General features: G+C 50.8%; 1 protein-coding gene across 1 annotated transcript; it reads right to left on the bottom strand.

The window, feature by feature from the left end:
• Positions 1–3,803: 3,803 nt before the first annotated feature.
• LOC129716069 (zinc finger protein 3-like) lies at positions 3,804–4,674 on the bottom strand (the record flags this gene model as incomplete). The annotated part of the gene is made up of 3 exons (XM_055665948.1): positions 4,419–4,674; positions 4,104–4,228; positions 3,804–3,888 (listed from the first exon to the last, which is right to left on the bottom strand). Coding segments are annotated over exons 1-3 (466 nt in total), but the record flags the coding sequence as incomplete, so codon positions are not given.
• Between the last annotated feature and the right edge of the window lie 13,631 nt (positions 4,675–18,305).

Below are 18,305 nucleotides of genomic sequence, written 5' to 3'. Positions count from 1 at the left end.
TCACACACATGGCCGGGAATCAAGCAGAGGGGTGTAATGTGGGGTGAAACTGAAGGGAGCGACAATTTGCTTCTACCTGCCCGCTGAGTTAAAAAGTTCCCACGCAAGACTCACGATACACTGTGTATCGTTGTCTACCATGGGAACTTTTTAAACCCAGCGGGCATGCAGCAGCATATTGTCCAATTATTACCCTCCCCGCGCAATATACCCCTCACCCTCTTTTTTATGAAATGGGGATTTATATTTCCCCTTTCTTCGAGGACCGACCGGAGGTTCCGCTGTCACCTCTTCGGGCCCGCCCTCGTGAAACGTTTTCAAGGACCGTCTTTCTTCAAGGACCGATAAAAAATGTCGCTTTATTCGGAGGGTTTTTCGGTTATTTGGATCGTCGATAAAGGTTGTGCACCTGTACTTTGTTTAACTTTCAATTCCGATCATCTGCACCGGCCAATGTTCGCCAACGTCTTTAGCCGTTGTTGTCCCTTCAGCTCTCGCTTCTCTTTACCTTCATTTAGCTTCACTTTTGGAATTGTCAAGTTGGGTACATGTCTCTCACGCTTACCCCGACTTCCACAATGTTTTACAGCGCAAAAATTCACCATTTTAACAGGTAGGAAAGTACGCGTTTCTTGCATTAATAACATATATTGGAAGTTATGGATATCCTCCAGATGGATTGAGCGGCTACGTGCGTCAAGCCTTATGGGCCCAGTGACCTTACGTGCAAATCCCCCCCCCACTACCCTGTTGTAAACTGCTTAAGCTGCAAGAACGTGTAGCAATCAATAAAGGGCTATTCTTCTGCAGTTGTATAGGGCTCTGGTGAGACCACATCTGGAGTATAGTGTACAGTTTTCGACTCCTAATTTGAGGAAGGACATCCTTGTGATTGAGGCAGTGCAGCTTAGGTTCACGAGATTAATCCCTGGGATGGCGGGACTGTCATATGACGAAAGATTGAAAAGACTAGGCTTGTATTCACTGGAGTTTAGAAGGATAGAAACATATAAAATTAGAAAAGGACTGGACAAGCTAGATGTAGGAAAAATGGCCCCAATGTTGGGCGAGTCCAGAACCAGGGGCCACAGTCTTAGAATAAAGGGCAGGTTCATTTAAGACTGAGGTGAGAAAAAACTTTTTCACCCAGAGAGTTGTGAATTTATGGAATTCCCTGCCACAGAGGGCAGTGGAGGCCAAGTCACTGGATGGATTTAAGAGAGAGTTAGATAGAGCTCTAGGGGCTAGTGGAGTCAAGGGATATGGGGAGAAGGCAGGCACGGGTTATTGATGTAGGACGATCAGCCATGATCACAATGAATGGCGGTGCTGGCTCCAAGGGCCGAATGGCCTCCAAACCTGGTTGCCATTCCTGCACCTATTTTCTATGTTTCTATGTGTCCTCCCCCCTCTCTCTCTCATCAATTATCGAGAGTGAGAGAGAGCGAGAGGAGACATGAAATTGGATCTTTGGAAGAGATATCTAAGAGAGTGGCGAGAGACAGAGAGAGAGAGAGAGAGAGAGATTAAGAGAGACAGAGAGAGAGAGAGAGACAGAGAGGAGAAGATGAGATAGAGAGAGAGGAGAGACAGAGACATGGAGTGGGACATGGAGAGTGAGACAGAGTGAGTGAAAGAGACACTTAGAGATAAACAGAGACACAGAGAGAGACAGACAGAGACAGAGAGAGAGAGGAAGAGAGATTAGAGACAGAGACAGACGAGAAAAAGCGAGAGAGCAAGGAAAGAGAGAGAGGCAGAGACAGAGGAGAGAGAGAAGAGACTCAGACAGACGAGAGAGAAATTTAAAGAGAGACAGTGATAGAATAAAATAATTATCGTGGCATCTGTGTCATTAGCTGCCGAGGGAAGTTATTCTGCAGTATCATAAATAACAGAATGCAGGATTTCCTTAACAAATACAACATTCTCAGGAAAAACCAAATTGGCTTCCTCCCAAAACACCGTACCACTGACCACATTTATACCCTCCACACTCTCATTGAAAAACATGTACACCAAGCAAAAAATGGGAAAATATTTGCCTGTTTTATTGACTTTGAGAAAGCTTTTGACTCTATTTGGCATGAAGGGCTCTATTATCCACTCCTCTGTTGTGGTATAGGAGGAAAGGTATGTGACCTTATCAAATCAATGTATCTGAATAATAAATGTGGCATTAAAATTGGGGACAAACGCACTGATCTCTTCACCCAGAGACGAGGCGTCTGGCAAGGCTGCAACCTGAGCCCGACACTGTTTAATGTATATATCAACAATTTGGCAGTAAAGTTGGACCAGAGCACAGCGCCAGGCATCTGTCTTCTGGACGGAGAGGTTAAATCCCTGTTTTATGCGGATGACTCCCCCACAGTACAGGGACTGCAGCAACAGTTGGACCTACTTGATGAGTACTGCCAGAATTGGGCCCTGGCAGTAAATCTAAAGAAAACCAACATCATGATTTTTCAGAAAAGACCCAGATGTCAGGAAGATGAATACAAATTTACTCTCAATGGTATTGTTATCGAACACACTATGAGCTATACTTACCTTGGTCTAACTGTTGCAGCATCAGGGAGCTTCAATATGACAGTGCCTATTGCGCTTTATGGGGTCCGCTCAGTCACCGATGGGAAGCAACTCGCTCCCCCCATATGCTAGAAGGGTTGTGTCACTTGTATTTAACTTCTCTGCTTTACAAAGTCTTGCAAACTCAGCTTGAGACAACACATTGCATCTTGCACCTGTTTGCACAGTTACATTGTTTATCTTTAACGTGACCAGGGGATCTCTGTGTTTCTGAAGTTGGTCTCGGACAGAATATGTTTTGAGATAGACTCCGTCCACTGAAGGCACGGTGAACTACGTGGGACATGTTTTCAGTAGCACCTTCAGATAAGTTGTGTGAAAGCTCAGAGTGTAGCAAATGCACAGTTTGTTTTGACTCGCTGGTGCTGGAGCGCGATCTGCAGCACTTCCAGAAATGGTCTCTGCGTTTGCAACCATGGCAAATCTTTCTAAAAACCAGGCATTTCTCCTGTTTACCAATGTGAGAGCTTCCACAATTGCTACAATTGTTAATAAATCTCAACCCAGACCCACCAGGCTGGGCTCGTGTCGCTTCATCTGTGTCTACCTAAACAGTGCCGATCTATCCACGTGGTGGTGTGCCAGCATGCTGGAGGAGTGGGAAAAGGCCTTGGCACAGACTGGGCAGGTGAAGGGGTGCTGGCCGGTGTGGACTTGCCAGTGCTCCAGCAGGTGGTCAAGACGGGTGAAACCCTTACCACAGGACGGGCAGGGGAAGGGACGCTCACCGCTGTGGGTACTCCAGTGCTGCTACAGGCTGGACATTCGGGTGAAACCCTTGCCACACTCAGCGCACACAAAGGGTCTCTCTCCGGTGTGCATCCGCTGGTGCTCCCGTTGCCCACCTGTGCTCTTGAAACGCTTCCTGCAGTGGGAGCTGCCATTCGCCAGCGTCGGCCTGCCTGTGCTGCCCCAACCCCCGTAAGCTGTCAAAGGGTCCATGGTAAAGCGCTCTCCACACACCGGGCTGGGGACGGAACGTTCGCCAGTGTGGGTGCATTGGTGGGACAGCAGGCTGTTGGAGTGGGTGAAACGCTTGCCGCACTGGACGCAGGTGTAGGGGCGCTCGCCGGTGTGGGTGCGCTGGTGCACCAGCAGGTTGCTGGATTGGGTGAAGCCCTTGCCGCACTGGGCGCAGGTGTAGGGGCGCTCGCCGGTGTGGGTGCACTGGTGCTTCAGCAGGTTGTTGGACTGGGTGAAGCCCTTCCCACACTTGGAGCAGGTGTAGGGGCGCTCGCCGGTGTGGATGCGTTGGTGCGAGAGCAGGGTGCTGGACTGCGTGAAGGCTTTGCCGCACTGGGCACAGGTGTAGGGACGCTTGCCGGTGTGGATGCGCTGGTGCTTCAGCAGGGTGCTGGACTGGGTGAAGCCTTTGCCGCACTGGGCACAGGGGTAGGGCCGCTCACCGGTGTGGGTGCGCTGGTGGACAGCAGTTGACTGGACTGCGTGAAGCCCTTGCCGCACTGGGCGCAGGTGTAGGGGCGCTCGCCGGTGTGGGTGTGCTGGTGCACCAGCAGGCTGCTGGAACGGATGAAGCCTTTCCCGCAGTCGTTGCAGGTGTAGGGCCGCTCCCCGGTGTGCACGCGCCTATGCTCCTTCAGGTCCCTTGGATGACTTGAAGCCTTTGCCGCAGTCGCTGCAGATGAAGGGTCGCTCCCCGGTGTGGGTGCGCCGGTGAACCAGCAGGCTGTGGGACTGGGTGAAGCCCTTGCCGCAGTCGCTGCAGGTGTAGGGCCGCTCCCCGGTGTGCAGGCGTCTGTGCACCTTCAGGTGCGCTGATGACTTGAAGCCTTTGCCGCAGTCGGAGCAGGTGAAGGGCCGCTCACCACTGTGCACCCTCTGGTGCCGCAATAACCCCGACAGCCAGGCAAAGCTCATGCCACAGGTGGAGCAGACATACGACTTCTCGCTCGTGTGCACCTGCTGGTGCATCTTCAGGACATGCGCAGACTTGAAGCTCTTGCTGCAGTCGGAGCAGGTGAAGGGCCTCTCGCTGGAGTGCACGCGGTTGTGCTGCACCAGTTTGCTGTAGCTGATGAAGTTCTTGCCACACTCTGAGCAGTCGAAGGGCCGTTCTCCCATGTGCACACGCCGGTGGGCCTCCAGCTTGCTTGGGTGCTGCCAGGCTTTGCCACACACGTCGCACTCATAACGCTTCTCCTTGTTGTGTGCCGTCATGTGGTCCTCCATCGAAGCTCAGCCCCCTCGAAGCTCAGCCCGCACACCAAGCAGATGTGGGGGGGGGGGCGCTCACCTGCACCCTGGCCGCCCACAATGGCTGCTCACGTCCCCGTCTCTCCGTCCACAGCAACGGCTCCTAAACCCTGCAGGAGAACACAGAGGGTCAACTAGCACATATTGGGTGCGTTTATAGCGGAGGAAACCGTTATATGATTCTGCGCGGCACAGTGGCACAGCGGTACAGCTGCTGCCTCACCACCTGAGACCCGCGTTCGATCCTGACTACGGGTACTGTCTGTATGGAGTTTGTACGTTCTCCCCTTGACCTGCGTGGGTTTTTACTCCGGGTGCTCCGGTTTCCTCCAACATTTCAGAATTTCTCCAGCAATTTCTCATAGTCATAGAGTTATACAGCATTGGAAAGAGGCCCTTCGGCCCAGCTCGAACTCGCACTCCTAGATCCCTCGGCTCCACACATTCCCCCAGCACCCCGCCATTCACAGTGAAGACCCTGTCCTGGTTTGACTTCCTAAACTGCAACACCTTCCCCAGCCCCAAACAATGTGACCACCTCCCTGTGGCTCCCTGCCGCTTACCCTGCCGCCTCCTGCTCCTTACCCCCCCTTTGCTCCCTCGCCCCTCCCCCCCACCCCAGTCAATGTGAACTCCACCTCGCTCCCTACCCCCCTACTTGGCTCACTTCACCCCTCTCCTCCTTAGTTCCCTGCCCCTGCCACCATTCATCACCCTCGACACCCAAACCTACTCCCCCTTGAATCCCTCCCCCCTCCCTTTGCTCCCTGCTCCCCCGCTAATCACTTCACCCCCAGTCTCTCACCCCTCCTTCCAGCCCCCACCCCCTCTCCCTCCTTCCACTCTCTCTCCACCCCACCCCATCTGTCTCTCTCTCCCTGTCTCTCTCCCTGTCTCTGTCTCTCTCTCTGTCTCTCTCTCTCTCTGTGTCTGTCTCTCTCTCTGGTCCCTCTCTCTGTCCCCTCTATCTCTGTCTCTCTCCTCCAACACCCCGGCCGCCGGTCTCTCCCGCCCTCTCAGCCTCTCCCGAGATTGACAGTGGTCTGAGGCTCGTCTCCCGGCGCTGGACTGGACTCTCCACCCTCGGCCCTCTCCCTCTATCCCTCCCTCCCCCCTCAATCCCTCGGTGCGAGACCGGAGACTCTGGACCCGCCTGGAGGACCGCTCTCTTTACCATCACGGACTGATATCGCTCTCTCTCCTCTCACTGTCTCTCTCTCCCTTCTCCCACCCTCTCACTCTCACCTCCCCTTCCCCTCTTCTCCCCCTCTCTCTCTCCTCCCGCCACCCCCATCCCTCCCAAACCCCCAACTCCCTCTCTCTCTCCCCATCTCTCTACTCCCTCCCTCCCTATTTTCTCCCCCCTCCTTTTCTCTCCCCCCATCCCCTCCTCTCTCCACCCCACCCCCTCCTCTCTCCCCCCCACCCCCTCCTCTCTCCCCAACTCCTCCTCCCCACCCCCTGCTCTCTCCTCCCAAACCCCTCTCTCTCCCCTACCCCCTCCTCTCTCTCTCTCCCCACCCCCTCCCTTCCCCTCCCCCACCCTCCTTCTCTCCCCCACCCCCCAATTCTCTCACCCTCTGTCTCTCTCCACCCCTCCTCCCTCTCCTCCCCCCCCACCCCATCCTCTCCCCCCCCTCCTCTCTCCCCGCCCCCACCCGCTCCCCTCCCCCCCCCCCTCCTCCTCTCTACCCCACCCCCTCCTCTCTCTCCCCCCACCCCTCCTCTCTCCCCCGCCACCCCACCCGCTCCCTCCCCCCCCACCCCCCTCCTCTCTACCCCCACCCCCTCCTCTCCTCTCCCAACCCACCCCTCCTCTCTCCCCCCACCCCTCCTCTCTCACCCGCCCCCGCCTCTCTCTCTCTCTTTTCCCCCCTCCCCCCTCTCTCCTCTCCTCTCCCTCCCAGCTCTGTCCCCTCGTCTCTCTATCTCAAACCTGGGGCCTATGAGAGGGGGGTGCAGGGGGTACATTGGGCCCGGGAGCCAAAGGAGGGGGGCCGGGAAGACTGATATTCACATTTTGTGTGAGCCTACACAGTTTTATATATCGTAATTTGTAGAAATTGTGATCCATAATAAAGCGAGGAATTTAACAGGCGGGTGTGTGATCGGGGTAACCTGAGAAACTGAAGGGGAAGACCCTTCACTACTGATGGATCTACCCTATAGGAGGAGGGAGAACTAGGATCCAGAGACAGACCACGTGCTGTCTGCATGGTGGGGGTTGTGGGCCTGGTGCTGCGCCTGGAACTCTGGTGAGGTGGCGGCTCTTGCCCGCAGGTGGCCGGTCGATAGGCGATGGCAAATTTGAAAGAGGAGAGGAGTAATCATAATGTAGGCCCTGACATTGGATATATCACAACCGGGTTTCCAAATCAAAAGGAAATATAAAAGTATGTTACGAATGGTCACATCTCTCTGCCTAAAACATTCCCAAACGACACCTGCAATCAAGTTTTCCCAGAAAGCATATTGAAATTTCAAAGCGCCAATGGAGAACCTCATGTACGAGACTGGCTTGTCTGGAGTCAACAGAAACAAGCATTATATTGCTTTTCATGTCGATTATTTTGGCACAAGACAGTCAAGACTAGCACTTCTGCGACTAAGTCTGCACTGGTATCTGCTGAAGGCTGGCATTCTAATGAAAAGTGCTGGAAACTTTCCAAAACATGAAAAAGGAAATAGTCACAGAGAATATTCCCTGGCTGGGCGAGAACTGGGAATGAGCCTGCTGTCTGGGACAGTTGATGCCATGTTAGAAGCGTCAATCAAAACTGAAGCTGTGAAATGGCACAATTTTTTAAAGCGCATCATCGTTGTTGTACTCTTCTTGGGAGAACGTTGTCTGGAATTTACTGGTTCGTCCCATCGAATTGATGATTCAAACAATGGAAATGTTTTATGGACTCATTGAACTGCTCTCCAGGTGGGACCCCACCCTTCAGGAACAAGTGCTAAGTGTAGAGGGGTCACAGAATAGGACTGGGTGCCTTCAAGTTCATTATCTGTTCCCTGACTCACAAAATGAAATTAGTGCTCGAACCTTGTGAAATAACACATTTTGCTTGAGAGGCAATCTGCAACGTACGTTGCAGTAATAATAGATGCTACACCAGATTCCTCCCATGTTGAACAAACAACATTTCTTTTCAGAAACGTGCTTTTAATAGAAACGTAGTATGAGATTCAAGAAAGATTTCTCAAGTTTGCAGACTGTAGCAACAAAAGACGGGAAGAAATTGCTCAGTTGATAACTGATACATTGAAAGAACACGCTATTCCTCTCTGTGATTGGAGAGTTCAAGCCTACGATACAATACAATACAATACAATATTTATTGTCATTTCAGCCCCAGTGAGGCTCAAATGAAATTCCGTTTCCACAGCCATACAAACAAAGACAATTTCCTACAGACATACACACAATTTAATTCACACAAACAGCCATCACAGTGAACCCACTGTGATGGAAGGCAAAGTCTTTTCTCTCCCCTGTTCTCCATGTCTCTCCCAATGTCCAAGCCCCAGGCGGGCGATGATAAGTCGCACGGCCATTTTAGGCCGTGCCGGGCGATTTACGGCCCCGCTCCCGCTCTAAAAGTCACAATGTTGGAGCCCCCGGCGGGCGCTGTAATGTCCCACGGCCATGAAGCCGCGCCGGGCGATGTACGACCCCGCTCCGGGTCGTTCCAACCCCGCGACACGGGCTGGAGAAGTCGCGTTGCGGGAGCTCCGGGATGCGGTCTCCTCAACTGGACCCGCGAGCTCCCGATACCCCGACAGTCCACCGGACCTGCGGCTGCGTTGCTGGAGCCTCCGAGCCCCAGCAGTCGAGTCGCAGCAGCGAGTCACCGCCGCTCCCCACGCTCCGAGGCCGGCCAGCCCCACGATGGTGAGTAGTCCGCAGCTCCGCAGTCTCCCGAGCCCCCGGGTCGTTCAGATTGGAGGCCACTCCACGGTGCTAGGCCCCAACGACCACGGAGACCCGACAGGGAAAAGGTCGGGTCTCCCGTACAGGGAAGAGATTTTAAACGGTTTCCCCCTCCCCCCCGCCCCCCACATATATACATTTAAAACCAGTATTTAAAAAACACCAACACTACATTTAACTAGACACAAAATAAAAAAAAAAGACAGACAGGCTGTAGGGGCCGCTACAACGGGTGAGTCGCGCAGCCAATACGATAATGAGGCAAATAGACAATAGGTGCAGGAGTAGGTCATTCAGCCCTTTGAGCCAGCACCACCATTCACTGTGATCATGGCTGATCATCCACAATCAGTACCCCGTTCCTGCCTTCTCCCCATTTCCCTGACTCTGCTACCTTTAAGATGAAAGAAAATAATGAAAGAAATAATGAAAGAAAATTCCAACCATCTACAGAAATGATAAGAAAGCATTCTCACCCCCATGCACACCTGTAGCCCTAGGGCAGTCAGACACTTACTTCCCCACTACTTCAAAGATAGTTCCTAAACTTGACAATATCATTGGGCTGCTGTTGCATCTTATTTGTGTAATGGATTTGATTAGATTAGGAAATGTTTCCTTTCTATAAGGAGGAGTTTCTTTAGCAACATGCCCTCTCTTGCCTTTATGTAGATGATTTGTACTGCAAGGTATGACTGACAAATAATGGATTAGCTGTACAAAATAAGATCCATTGATTCAATTGTGGTCAAATCCGAGTGAACGCTGTCACCTTTTTGTAATGCAGCCGTCACCAATGTTGCAGAAGATAAAGGGCAATTATTATACACATTGTGCACAACATACTTTTTTGATCGCAAACCATGTTTAATTTGTTTCAGGCTATTCTTCACCAATCCTCACTATCTGAAGCCATTTCAGGTTTAAGTGATGAACATTGCTTATCTCTGCTGATAGAAGCGTTTAGCTTGTTACAGAGTGTGAGACAGACAGGGGGTCCTACAATTGAGCCGTCCACAGTGTACAGATACATAATATTGGGTGTAATGTTTAATGCAAGTACATGGATAGGTGAGGTTCAGGTTGGGACCCTCTTCAGTCTGATTATAGTTGGGGAAGGAAACTGGAAGGGAGGTGAGGGTGGGATAAAGCCTCACTTGCACCTCCTCCAACCTCATCTACTGTATCCGTTGTTCAAGATGCAGATTCTTGTACATTGGCAGGCGAGATCAAAGCAGACTGGGCGATCGTTTCACGGGACACCTTCGCTCAGCACGCCTGAACCAACCTGATCTCCCGGTTGCTGGACACTTTAATTCTCCTTCCCATTCCCACACTGACCTTTCTGTTCTTGGTCTCCTCCAGTGTCAGAGTGAGGGCAAATGCAAATCAGATGAACAGCATCTCAAGTCAAGCAAGTCAAGGTTATTTGTCACATGCACATACAAGATGTGCAATGAAATGAAAGTGGCAATGCCTGCGGATTGTGCAAAAAGCTACAGAACAGAATAGAACAGAATCAGTATTTACATAATAGAAAAAAACAGCACTTTTAAAAAGACACAACACAACAGTAAATTAGTCCCTGGTGAGATCAGAGTTTACAGTCCTAATTGCCTGTGGGAAGAAACTCTGTCTCATCCTCTCTGTTTTCACAGCATGACAGCGGAGGCGCTTGCCTGACCATAGCAGCTGGAACAGCCCGTTGCTGGGGTGGAAGGGGTCCCCCATAATGTTGCTGGCTCTGGATCTGCACCTTCTGATGTATAGTTCCTGCAGGGGGGCGAGTGTAGTTCCCATAGTGTGTTCCGCCGAACCCACTACTCTCTGCAGAGCCTTCTTGTCCTGGGCAGAGCTATTCCCAAAGCAGATTGTAATGTTGTCGGACAAGATGCTTTCTACAGCCCCCGAGTAGAATTTCCACAGCTGCCTGAGGTGGTAAAGGCGCTGCCTTGCCTTACTCACCAGAGCGGCAGCGTGTGATGTCCATGTCAGATCCTCTGTGATGTGGACTACCATGTATTTAAAGCAGCTCACCCTATCCACGGTAGCCCCATTTATCTCATGGCATATACGTCCTCGGATGTTGTGCCCTTCTAAACTCCACAATCAGCTCCTTAGTTTTTATGACATTCAAGAGGAGGCTGTTGTCCTGACACCAGAGTGCCAGATCAGCCACCTCCTCCTGGTAGGTCTTCTCATTGTTATCGGAGATCAGGCCCACCACCACAGTGTCATCAGCAAACTTGATTATGGAGTTGGAGCTCATGTGTGTCACTATGGAGTCATGTGTGTACAGTCCAGGCATGTGCCGCCAGGGTAGGCACTGCCTACCCTGACTAAAATTATGAAATGGCAATTATTAAATATAAATAGTAAAGGCATGGTAAAATTATGCCTATCTAAGAGATCGATCTCATAGGTAGGCATAATTCTCCGCGCCTTTCATCGCAGTACTTGTAACACGCGAAGGTCTGTGCAGCCCACGCGACGTTGACGGTGGTTCAAGCCGTCAATGACAAGCGGGGCTGAAGGCAGCTGAAATTCTGCCTTTGCGGTACTGTTTTTTCAAATATGGACCGTCATTATTTTAAGAATATCTTAGGAAACAAAGAGTGAAGAATGGAGTTTGTGTACCAATAATGTGGTAAGTACATTTCTTGGTGCTTTATGTTTTTAAATACTGTATTTCCCGGGGTGGGGGGAGAGCACCTTTCACAGCATTTGGGAAGTCTGGCCCGGGGTAAAGTTGCGGGGAGGCAGCAGCGTTGTGATGGAGGGGGTCGGGGATCAGACACTCCGGGCACGGAGCCACCGCAATGTGGCCGGGAAGTGAATTAGCTCGGGTGTCTGCGAGCGGCCGCCGGGACCAAACAGCCCCTTCTGCCGGTCCCCACTCACCTCTGGCAGTGCTCTCCATCTGAAAACCTCTCTCCTGTTGCACACCGGCCTCACTCATGTCAGTCGCTTCCCGCAAATCCTTAAATTCCAACTGCGCAATTGAGGTTACTCGACTGTAGGAATTTAAGGATTTGCGGGAAGCTGCCGACATGAGCGAAGCCGGCGAGTGGCAGGTGAGAGATGTTCAGTCGGAGAGCACTGCCAGAGGTGAGCGGGCCAGCAGGAGTCGCTGAAGTGGCGGCCAGTTCTGCTGTCCGGTCCCGACGGCCGTTCGCAGCCACCCGAGCTGCTTCCTTCCACGGAAGTGGCGGCCAGTTCTGCTGTCAGTGCCCAGAGCGCTGCGACAGCGGTGAGTGAGTTACTGACATGATCTCCGACCCTCTCCTTCTCAACACTCTTGCCCTCCCCGCAAAGTTAACCCCTGAACTCTCCCTCCAATTGGTCCCTTGAACAAGTATTGCCATTCAATAAGATGACAACTGATTCAACTTGTTGCGGTGTGCTCCCGTTTTCCCCACCATCTCTCCACCTGCCTTCATCCTCTATCCCCCACCCATTCAGTAATTAAAAAATGAAGGCGATTTGGAAACCTTGGGCAAATTGTTTTTTTTATTTTTAGAGAGAATAATCTGAGCATGCGGTTTAAGATTTTTTTTTAAAAGCCGACTGACTGCCTACCCTGAGTAATTACTCATGGCACGTGCTTGGTACAGGGAGTACAGTAGGGGGCCGAGGACGCAACCCTGGGGGGATCCTGTGTTCAGGGTGAGAGTGCTCGATGTATGTCTTCCCATCTTGACTAACTGGGGCCTGGCGGTGAGTAAGTCCAGGACAGAGGCACACAGGGGAATGTTAAACCCCAGTTCCAGCAGCTTCTGAGCGAGTCTAGTGGGGACTATCGGATTGAAGGCTGAACTGAAGTCAATGAACAGCATCCTTACATAGCCCCCCTTCTGGCTGTCAAGGTGAGAGAGAGTGGTGTGCAGAACCTGGGAGACCGTATCTTTCAGACAGTATGCGAACTGTAGCGGGTCCATTGTTAGGTATGTGATAATTAGCATATGTAATTAGTAGATGTGATATCTTGTGATGTCTTGTGCAAGTACGCATGTGCAAAGGAGACTCAAGGTGGCGTCCTGGAATAAAGAAGCTTGTTAGACTACTTCCGTGTCCGAGCCTTATTTAAGTCTGTCCGAAACATCCAAATACACAATTGGCATCGAGGATAAAAGAACTAAGAAGATAAGAACAAGGACAGCCAAGAAAAAATAAATAGAGGTTGTATTTTGGGAAAAAAATGGAACAGCACCAAGCAAAAGATTTGGCGCAGAATAGTTTTGGATTGGCGCCAAATAGAAAAAAAGGTTGGAACTGGCAGGGAAGACAAACAGGGCAGTAAGGGTCACCGAGCACGGTGTCAACTTACCTGGAATGTATCCAGGGCTGTGCAGCCCACAGCCAGACCCAAGCAGCAGCCACAGACATCGGGTGAGGGCCTCGTACCGTATAGGCCACAGACAGGTCCAGAGAAGCACTGACAGAAGCTGAGTCTTCAGCCCGGTCGGGAGCAGAGTCAGCCCGACCGTGAGGCTGAATGGCCTGTTCCTGTGTAGTAACTTCCATACAATTCACCCTTGTCTATGCAACCATTACATTACTGATGGGTTGCTCTATCACCCCTGTTTTTAACAGGAAATCCACAGACTGAGAACAAAGGACTTTTCACACCAGGAAAACAGGTAACCTTTGATGAAAGGAGTCAGATGCAAATTGAGAGAGAAGGAAACAAGCTACTTTGTGGGTGCCGTCTGAAGAAGGGTTTCGGCCGGAAACGTTGCCTATTTCCTTCGCTCCATAGATGCTGCTGCACCCGCTGAGTTTCTCCAGCTTTTCTGTGTAACCTTCGATTCTCCAGCATCTGCAGTTCCCTCTTAAACACTAAGCTACTTTGTGGAATGGAGGGTGGGGGGGGGGGGGGGGTGATGATGAGGGAACAAACAGATAGAAGGGCAGTTTGAGGGATGTGCACCAAATTCAAATCAGCCATCATTACATTTCTAAAAGAAGCTGCATATTAATTCACCACCATTCGTGCAATCTTGTTTGTAACAGGAAATAAACAAACTGAAAATAAAGTACTTTTCATATCAGGCACTGGTAACATTTTGTGAAAGGTCACAAGATGCAAATTAGGTCACAGATGAAAACAAGAAACAATGGGAGTTAGTGGAGTGGGGAGAGAGGGAGACAAAGAGAGTTGTCAAGGTAGTTTGAATTTGTGGACATTGCAGTTCCAATGGAACATTCCATTGGTCAATTCTTCCCCGAGCTGTTAATATAAACCATATAACCATATAACAATTACAGCACGGAAACAGGCCATCTCGGCCCTACAAGTCCATGCCGAACAAATTTTTTTCCCCTTAGTCCCACCTGCCTGCACTCATACCATAACCCTCCGTTCCCTTCTCATCCATATGCCTATCCAATTTATTTTTAAATGATACCAATGAACATGCCTCCACCACTTCCACTGGGAGCTCATTCCACACCGCCACCACTCTCTGCGTAAAGAAGTTCCCCCTCATATTACCCCTAAACGTCTGTCCCTTAATTCTGAAGTCTTGTCCTCTTGTTTGAATCTTCCCTATTCTCAAAGGGAAAAGCTTGTCCACATCAACTCTGTCTATCCCTCTCATCATTTTAAAGACCTCTATCAGGTCCCCCCTTAACCTTCTGCGCTCCAAAGTGTTTGAGTTGTAGAGTTGTTATCATGTTTATAATGGCATGACTTTATTTTCAGTTTGTTTATTTCCTGTTACAAACAAGATTGCATGAATGGTGGTGAATTAATATGCAGCTTCTTTTAGAAATGTAATGATGGCTGATTTGAATTTGGTGCACATCCCTCAAACTGCCCTTCTATCTGTTTGTTCCCTCATCATCACCCCCCCCCCCCCCCCCCCCCCCCCCCCCCCACCCTCCATTCCACAAAGTAGCTTGTTTCCTTCTCTCTCAATTTGCATCTGACTCCTTTCATCAAAGGTTACCTGTTTTCCTGGTGTGAAAAGTCCTTTGTTCTCAGTCTGTGGATTTCCTGTTAAAAACAAGGCATGAAAGCAAAGAATGAAAGAATGGGTCGACTGGGCTTGCATACTGTGGAATTTAGAAGGATGAGAGGTGATCTTATAGAAACATATAAAATTCTTAACGGTTTGGACAGGCAAGATGCAAGAAAAATGTTCCCGATGTTGGGAGAGTCCAGAACCAGGGGTCACAGTTTAAGAATAAGGGGTAGACCATTGAGGACTAAGATGAGGAAAACACTTTTCACCCAGAGAGTTGTGAATCTGTGAATCTGTGGAATTCTCTGCCATCAAAGGCAGGAAAGGCCAAATCACTGGATGTTTTCAAGAGAGTTAGATTTAGCTCTTCGGGTTAAAGGAATGAAGTGATATGGTGAAAAAGCAGGAACGTGGTACAGGTGCACAACCTTTTATCCGAAAGCCTTGGGACCAGACATTTGTCGGATTTCGGACATTTTCGGATTTCAGAATGGAAGATTTTTAGCGTAGATTAGGTAGGTAGCGCGGGCGGCTTGAAAAGTCTGGAGCTGCTGCCTCCTCCCGGGTGACCGGGAGACTCATTGCATAAATGTTAGTCAGTTAGTTTGGAGGGATTTTATGTGGTGGTGGTGGAGTCGGGGTGAAGGGGGAAACTTTAATTCTTAGTCCCCTACCTGGTCGGCGACTCCCAACCTCGCGGAGCTGGGGGCTCCGTCCGGCCGCGGGCGGCGCCGGTTGGTAGCTCCGACCCCGGCAACTCTACCCCTGTCTGCGAGGCGCTCCAAATCCAGCGCCGCCCGCGGTCGGACGTCCCAGCTCCGGGAATGTCGGGAGTCGGCGGCGTCGCAGCGCTGGGATTGCGGCAAGCTCCGGAGCGCTGTGGCCGCCTTCTTACAACATTTGCGGAGCGCCGCTGCATGTGGAGCCGCGGAGTTGGGGGCTCCGTCCGGCCGCGGGCGGCGCCGGTTGGAGCTCCAACCCCGGCAACTCTACCCCTGGTGCGCGGCTCCAAATCCAGCGACGCTCCGCGATGTTGTGTGTCGGTGGCCACAGCGCTCCGGAGCTTGCCGCCGGCGACCCGGTAAGGCATTGCCGCCGCTCCCCGCTGGTATCCCAGCGCTGCGACGCCGCCGACTCCCGACATTCGCGAGCTGGGGCGTCCGGCCGCGGGCCGCGCTGGATTTTGGAGCGCCTCGCAGCCAGGGGTAGAGTTGCCGGGGTCGGAGCTACAACTGGCGCCGCCCGCAGCCCCAACGGCCACACCTCCGCTGCTGAGCTTACTGCACCCGGGGGCGACCCCGTAATGCATTGACCGTCGCACCCCCCCGCCATCTCCGACCATGTATGGGGACTACAGTTTACACATTTACCCCTTCACCCCCCGTTCACATAAACAGCCCTCCACCTAACTGACTAACATTTTAAGCAATGAATTTACCGATGTTTAATAAGCTTCTCCTCCCGGTCTTCCCAGGGAGGAGGCAGCCTGCCGCTACAGTAGGACAGACCTGTGTTGATCCCGGTGAAGGGTCGTTTGGGTCTATAAAGTTTGGCGCCAAACGCGAGTCTCTTTGGTGCGCAGGAATTCGACATCTGGAAAGGAAATGTGCTGCCGGTATTTTTAATCGGAGCTTTTCGGTTTCTGAACACCGGAGCCTTTTTCGGTTTTCTGGGGAACCAAAGATAAAGGTTTGTGCACCTGTACTGATTTTAGATGATCATATTGAATGGTATTGCTGGCTCGAAGGGCCGAATGACCCGACTCCTCCTGCAACCTATTTGTCCTATGTTAATCTTCCAATTGCAAACGGAGCAAAATATGGAAATGTGGAAGGAGTCGACGCTTAGATATATTGGCACCTAACGAATCTCAAAGCGGGTTGATGATTGATGCATAATAATAGGCTTTTTTGGTCATTGAATGCGACCCATTTAACCTAAAAGAACTAACTGGAAAACACAGATACAACGTGGACCTGTGCAAAGCATGCGAATGGAACAAATGACAACTAAATCTCAGGCATTCTAGACTTGCTCAACATGATATATTTTAACCATTTAAAGTAATATGCTAAGCCTAGTTAAGTAACATGAGGCCGTCCAATGATGGCGGCGCCTTGTCTATCAGTACGGGTCCTTAGAATATTCTTTACAGAAAAACCGTTTATGTTGCATGATCGGGCAGAGAAGTGACGGATTGGCAATTTTGGTGTGGACGTTAGCGTTTTGAAGTTTTGGGACTATTTTAGTAGGGTTGTTAATTATGGTGTTGCACGTGCCTGCAACAGTCCCTTGGACAAGGCGTGAAAAGTCGAATTTGGTCGTGTCAGTTTATGCCAGATGCTTAACGACCGACGTTGAAGTCACAGCGCATAAGAAGTCGGAATGACTAAACATGATTTTCACATTCAAAGTACATCTCGACACCACCTGTGCTCCAAAGATGATAGTTCAAGGTGTGTGGCCTAGGTTTGTGTGCCGTGTGAAGCGGGGATGGCGGTTGGTGGTGGACAGGACTCAGGGACGGTACCATGTTTGCCGGTGATGCAGAGGAGTTCTGCACAAAGGAGCGTGGCACGTGGGCTGGCGGGCGGGGGGGAAAGTGGTCACCCCCTTGTGTGTAGTTTTCAAAGGGCATGGCTGGAAACTAAATGTGGGGCGCAATATAATCTCGGTGTCTGGAATTGATGACGCCTGGGTTAGGGAAGGGGCTGGTGGAGCATTTTTAAAAGGCAAGGGGACTTGGTATTATGGTTGGATTGGATTGGGTGTTTGATCTGTGGTGGCCACGGTTCAAATATAATCAATTCACATTCCAATATCCTGAAGATGCGTTGTTATTGCGCGTAGGAGTGTTCCTATGGATGTGTCCCAGGTTGATGTTCTCCATCATCCTCTGTCTATTAAGATCCCTCGTGGTCCCAATGAATGGCTTCTAGTATTGTTTTGTTTGTTGTTAGGAAGCTCACGACTGAGAACAATGGCTCTCCACTGATCTCAGGCAGAGACAACAACTGGATGAAAATATTCGGAACACTTCAGCAAAACGTATAGAAGCAGTCTGAGGGTGAGATAGAGCTCGGACTGGGGATAGTCAATAAGTGGTGAAACAGGATCCTTTGGGTACGGACAACATTGGCCACCACCCTTGGACCATTTGAGGTCCATCTCCATACCGACAACCCAGTACCCCATTATTGCCGCATTTTAGCCCTATCCTTCTGAAGCTCATATCCTATCCATGTAACGTTTAGGCCACTTAGACAATAGACAAAGACATAACAGTTGCAGGAGTAGGCCATTCGTACCCTTCACGGCCAGCACCCCAGGCCATCCCAACATGTCATTGCTGATCGTCCAAACATCAGTGCTCCCGGTTCCTGCCTTCCCCTCTTCTCCCCATATCCCTGACTTTCCGCAATGTGGTTTTAAAAGACCCCGTAGATAGCTCTCCCTTTAGAAAGTATCCAGGAATCCCCCTTCCACCGCACCCCGTGGGGAACCCTCGGCCAAAAATATCCACAGACTCAATCAAATCAATCAGTTTTTATATGTTCGTCACAATGGGGGCAGCATACAGTGCAGTGAGAATGAATTTT

This window comes from Leucoraja erinacea, unplaced genomic scaffold (assembly GCF_028641065.1).
Source record: "Leucoraja erinacea ecotype New England unplaced genomic scaffold, Leri_hhj_1 Leri_1643S, whole genome shotgun sequence".
NCBI lineage: Eukaryota > Metazoa > Chordata > Chondrichthyes > Rajiformes > Rajidae > Leucoraja > Leucoraja erinaceus.
The sequence above is the reverse complement of the archived record's forward strand: the minus strand, read 5'-3'. Positions and strand labels throughout refer to the sequence as shown.